Source organism: Etheostoma spectabile, chromosome 10, assembly GCF_008692095.1.
Source record: "Etheostoma spectabile isolate EspeVRDwgs_2016 chromosome 10, UIUC_Espe_1.0, whole genome shotgun sequence".
Classification (NCBI taxonomy): domain Eukaryota; kingdom Metazoa; phylum Chordata; class Actinopteri; order Perciformes; family Percidae; genus Etheostoma; species Etheostoma spectabile.
The window spans coordinates 14,423,161-14,429,105 of NC_045742.1; the positions used below are offsets into that span (position 1 = coordinate 14,423,161).

At 38.7% G+C, this 5,945-nt stretch overlaps 1 protein-coding gene and 1 long non-coding RNA gene across 4 annotated transcripts in view; one reads left to right on the plus strand and one right to left on the minus strand.

Moving 5' to 3' along the window:
* The window catches only part of macrod1 (mono-ADP ribosylhydrolase 1), a 102,315-nt gene extending 98,613 nt beyond the window's left edge, over nucleotides 1–3,702 (plus strand). For all 3 annotated transcript variants that reach the window (XM_032528281.1, XM_032528280.1, XM_032528279.1), the window contains one exon: nucleotides 3,323–3,702. In XM_032528281.1, the coding sequence (XP_032384172.1) occupies nucleotides 3,323–3,348 (26 nt within the window). In that variant the 3' untranslated portion in view covers nucleotides 3,349–3,702. The remainder of the gene's footprint in view (nucleotides 1–3,322) is intronic.
* On the minus strand, nucleotides 3,402–5,426 carry LOC116696983 (uncharacterized). The gene is made up of 4 exons (XR_004333872.1): nucleotides 5,390–5,426; nucleotides 4,595–4,598; nucleotides 4,301–4,306; nucleotides 3,402–3,534 (listed from the first exon to the last, which is right to left on the minus strand). It is a non-coding gene; the product is annotated as an uncharacterized LOC116696983 (long non-coding RNA).
* Nucleotides 5,427–5,945: the final 519 nt, after the last annotated feature.

Below are 5,945 nucleotides of genomic sequence, written 5' to 3' on the forward strand. Positions count from 1 at the left end.
GCTCTCGATACACAGTAAGTTGGCAATGTAAACAACTGTGGACCTGAATGAACAACCTGCCTCTGTCAGTGCTTTTAGACCGCACAAAGCAAATAATCAGGCTTAATTTCTTTAACAATATATACTTTCATTTTCCAGAGTACTGTGACAAAAAATAGTAGCAATACATGAACTGAATTAAGAAAAGGGAAACACTATTTACCTAACTATTTTAACCGTTCAACAACGTCTTGGCAGACATTGAAACTATGTAAGAGTGTTGTGTTTAATTTGAAGTAAAAGGAGAATTCTTGGTCTTAGTGATGTTTTAGAACGTGTTTGCCAAAAAAGCAGCAGGTATAAAAAACGAGGACCCGTAGATACATAAAACAAAATGAAAACATACCATAAACTGAGGATTCAAAATGTTTCACATGTGACCTGACAGACAAGGAGTCAAACAAGTGTAGAAGAAAAAAGGGGCACAGCCTATTAAAAATGAGAGCAGAATCCAATCAACACTGCAGCCGTATCTCCCACGTAAGCTTTAAAGTCAGACATAGGCTTAAGAGCCTTCGTTTTTTTTAATCTTTTTTGCAGACGCATCTGACCAGAAATGCCGATATGAGGAATGATTTCTCTCTCATTTCAATGTGGGCTTTAGGGAAGCTCAAATGCTAAAAATAATGGGATCTTAAACTGTGATGCCCTTATACGCAATTTATACAATTTATTAAAAACCTAAATATGTAATTGTTTACAAGGTTTTTTACTAGCACACGTTTTTCCTTTTTAATTTTGTGGATACAAATGTAATAATGATCAAGCAGAAGCAGCAACCTCACACTAATATGAAAATATAATTGTGAATATGAGCTTAAAGGATAAGGCAAGTGATATTCTCTATTTTCTTATTGCCAATAAATCCTATGAAAATGCCAGAACTGAAAATGAATTCATCCTTCCTGTGTAGCCAAAAAGTATTAAAAACCCATAATGTGCTACAATGTTGCATTGGGTTACATGTTCATGAACTCGGCAAAGTAGTTTATTTTGAGTCAATACATCACACACTATCTTGCTGGCCGTTACACTCACTAGGGCAGTGAAGGGGGTTGCCAGATGTTTGTGGAGAAAAAGAATTACCATATTTTTGTCTGGGGAATGTTTTTGACATTATCATCTGTGTGTCTGTATAATTTGCCTTAGAATAGATTTCATCAAGTGTGTTGGTAATTGGTAAATTGTGAGAGGTCTCAACTATCTCGTGCTTCCTGCTTTTATAAAAGTTTTTGCTTTTCTTGACACGCAGCTGCTGCCAAAGCCAAACTCAAGAATCAGAAAGTTGCACATTTTCACTTCTACAAATTTTGTATGGCTGCTTGGTCCCTCATTTTGTAAAAATCTTACGTTTACTTAAATTAATCAGATAGAGCGGAGTCACTCTAAGTCCCATGCTCTCGATACACAGTAAGTTGGCAATGTAAACAAGTGTGCTGTGCTGAGAGTGTGCTGTTCCACATATTTATTTATGGCATTAAAAGAACACATAAAGAACATGAAACACATACGGTGCATGTATCTTTCAGGACCTTCGCCTCGCTCAGAGGCCATCTGCAGAGAGGACAACAGCAATCTTATGATTTAGCTTATAACCCATTTCAAAAATAAACTTGTAACGTAACTGACATGATGATGAAATACAATGCATACCAATGTCGGCAATATGTTAATAAGAGAAGAACACAGAAAAGAACATGAAAGAAAATGCAAACACCAACCTGGATATTTTGGGGGATTGCTGTTCGCTAACATATTTTCTATAACGATTGTAATATTATCTCAATAGTTAAGTTTCAATCCACTTGTCAATCGAATTATCTGAAGTTCCGTAAAAAAACTCATGCGAAGAAAGCTGGTGAAAGTGTGTTTTCATCCAACGGCTTTAAAGCAAATAAAAACCTGTGCGTGATGACGTCACATGCTGTTTTGCGGTCAAATTGAAATATTGTATAAATTTGAGACATTTTAAAGTGTTTCCATTCATTTAGCACAACATTCAAGCAACAACAAAGTTTTGCTAGATAAAATGGGTTGTGCCATCTACCAACAAATGATCAATATTTCGGACGACCAAGACAACATTTGACCTGTTGTGTAATTTTATTGACCCGTCCCTTTCCCCAGATGTCACAAGCTATCGCCAGATAAATTAAGGCATTTCTTAGATTTTTGCTATCTGAAGTAGCCGTTATATTTTGCTCGTAAATTAAATTCAAAATGTCTCTTGTCTCCTCGTTCGTCCACTTACATCTCTTTGTTGACACCCACCTTGGGTGCAAACAGAGCACTAAAACTTCTTCTTTGTTTTGTGGCGGGTTGCAACCATAAAATGACCTAAAACTTAATTGCAATTCGTTATTTATTCGGCAAATAACGTTTCCATCAGTGTTTATCGCATAAGCCGTATACCGATCAAGATAAAAATCCGACGATACCAAATGTATTTCCTTTGAGTCAGTATTCATAAAATTCAATCAAATTTTACTGTTTCCATAAGGCATTTTTCATTCAGTTTCACTTGATTTGGATAGAAAAGTGTGGATGGAAACATAGCTACTTTTGTGTTTACAGCTTCTTCCCCCAGCTGACCGCTGCTTAGCTTGGATTTCATGTTCAGATTGTAAAGTTGAGTTATTTCATACATAAGAACTGAACCATGAATTCATCCAGCTTTAGAGTTAGATGGCCTGTTTTTATCCTGTACTTCTGTGATGAGGAGGAAACTCGTAGATTCTACTCAGTTTCAAACTGTGACACTGCATCAACTCTTCACTTGAAGCATGAAATCAGCACTTTCATATCTTCACACTGGGTCAGTTGACTAAGGAGGTTATTTTCCAAAAATGTAGGTGTGTGTCTCTTTAAATAAAAAAGTCTGCACTAGCTGTTGGTGTCTTTCTCCTCTAATGGATGTACAGCAGATTTTGTTGCAGCAGTGAGCAAGCAGTAGCGGTGCTTGGCTGGTAGATGGACCGGAACTGTCTGTCTCTGTGATAGAGCTGCTGCAGGCAGGCCTCCAAGTCTCCACTATAAACCTTATGTGTCTCCAACACCTGACGCTACCCACACTGGCTGTCTGTTTGATGTGTATGTGCGTGTGTTTGCATGTTTTCAGTGTGTCTTAAGCCATGTTGGACTGAGAGTGACTAATCCGCTCTAACAGATCCCTCTGAAGCAACCAGACGCTCCAGAAGCCAAAATGCTATTAATCGCTGCATGACCAAGGTAAAGTGCTCTCTTCCCCTGTTTTACAAGTTGATTTTTTTTTTGTCTCCCACAGAGGCTACAATCAAGAGTAAACTATGAGTGTCGATTTGTCAGATTTGGTTGCTGTGGATACACACCGCTACGCTTAGCATCCAGATTCCTTTTCCTCGTTGTCGTCACAGATCAAAACCTCCCTCAGCAGGAAGATAACTCCTAAATAGGTGATTGCTTTTTTTGACGTGCACACTGGCTCTTCTACAGATGTTAATTAGTTCCTTCTTCTTCCTTCTTGTGAAAAATGGACCTTAAGCTGCTCTCTAACTTGACCTTTGTTTTCTGTGTTGAGTGGCGCATCAAGCTAAGAGTTATGTGTTCTGTGCTATTAGAATATTGGTATTCCAGTAAGTGTGTGTGAGACAATGACAAAAGCTTATTAAAACAAATCACACAGGCTCCTGGTGTGTATGAATTGATTATTTATCGGGATGCAATATGAGCTGGGGTGTCACAAGGGAACACTTTGTAAATGTCCTTTTTTTTTCTCGCTTCTAAATGTGGAGGAAACGAAAAAAAAGAAGGGACCTTGCTTATCTGTTTGCAGTGGTGGAAAGTAAGTAGATTTATTAAAGTACTGTACTGAAGTTTACTTAAGTACTTCTATTTTATATCACTTACTATACTTACTACATTTCAGAGGGAAATAGTGTTTAAATTTGACCCCTATTGGTACTAAATATTTTAAAGATTATACACAAAACATATCTGCGTCACATATATGATGATTTGCTTGATTAATCAACACAGCAATATATAAAGTTAATGTATAAATTGGCAGTATAGAGGCATCAGTAATGGTTGATATCAATATTAGATTTCCCCTTCACATTTGATACATTGGTATTATACAAAATATTGATTCTATCTTCTTTAAATACATAATACTTCTGTGTTTTTGCTTAAAGAAGCAGTGTGTTTAAGGCTGATCTATTGGCAGAAATATAATATATAATATTGATAACTATGTTTCCATTAGTGTATAATCAGATGAAACCAAGAACTGTGTTTTTGTTAGCTGAGAATGTACCCTTCATATCAGGAATGTGTCCTCTTCCACGGAGTCCACCATGTTGCACTGCCATGTTTGTACAGTAGCCTAGAACAGTCCAACCAAACACTGGCTCAAGAGAGGGCCTTTCCCATTTTTAAGTTACCTGATGGCCAATCCACGTTCTTCTTCACGCTGAGAAAGGGAGGGGTGAGGTACTCAATTGGTTGCAACCTCACCGCCAAATGGCATTAATTCCATCAGTGCCATTTGGCGGTGAGGGTGCAACCAATTGAACACTGGTCTTTTAAATAAAACCTTGAATACATGTAATTAAGGATGTTTATATTGTATTGTAACTAATCGAGTAAATTATATAAATACCCTGCCAACAATTTAATTTTACAATTTTTCCCCTTAATAGCTTCTCTTTTTTTTTTTTTAAACGACCGCAGCACCTGTTCATTTTAACAACAATCATCAACCCTCCCTCCTTCCTTCTCTTTATTTCCTTTATGTCTCTATGCTGTCTAAATCCCATCCACCCTGTCTACCTCTCAAAACTCACCATATGTGTATTTATGCAAACGCCATCATGCTTCTTCCTACAGCACATCTGTATGGGGTTTTAATTGTTTGTTGCAGGATGTAGCCATCACGTGTCGGCGGGACGCAGGCGGTGATTTGTGTGAAGCGAATTGAGTGTTTAGTAAGCCACCGTCCCGCCCCACGACTTTCATCTGCCAACAACCATCTTTATTGATTCCAAACAATCTGCCGCGATGGAGCAGACGCACAGGGAGGAGGGTGTGTAGTTTTGAGAGAACGGAAGGAGAGGGGTTGTCAGGGGGAAAATAAACTACAAAGAATATCAACAGGAAATTGGGAGAAAGCCTAATTTTTCTATAAAAGCTTCATCTGTCACAAAGGTGATTGTCTTTACCTCGGAGCTCTTTGATTCCCTCTCTGCCAGAGCCTCCGTCTCCTCTTCCTCCTCCTCGTGTCTTTTTCACTGTTTGGTGGAGAAAAAAAAATAAACAGATGGGAGAGGGAAGGATAAAGAGACAGAGAGAGGAAGGATGTTGGAGTTCAAACTGAGAGAGGGGGAGGAAAAAAGTGGGAGATGAGAGGATGCAGAGCCGGCAGGAGGATGGAGAGATGGAGGGAAAAAGAGATGGAGAGCCTGATGAACTCATGTAAAGGCGCTCTGGATTTTTTAATAAGCAGCAGACTGTGAAGCTACTCGACGACCAGTCACTCTGAGTAATGAAAGAGAGGGAGAGAAAGAGACAGAGGATGAAAAGACAACGAGACTCATTATCCTCCGACCAATTTTCATCACTGTCCCGCCAGTAATCTCTCTCGCTCTTTCTCTCCCTCTCTCTTTCTTTCTCTGTGGGACTCACACAGTCCACAGATCTTTTTGAGATGACAGATGAAGAACAATTACGTTAACTCTTTCGTTAACTTGAAGGCTGATTCCCTGCCATCATCCTGAACATACACTGATAATCCTGTTGGCCCTGAAAATTATTCGCTGCAAACACCCTGCCAATGCACCTGTGTGTGTGTGTGTGTGTGTGTTTTGATACCTTTAACAGTTAAAGACTGTGTAAAAGAAGGCTGTGCAAGTGTTTGTGTTGAAATGTGT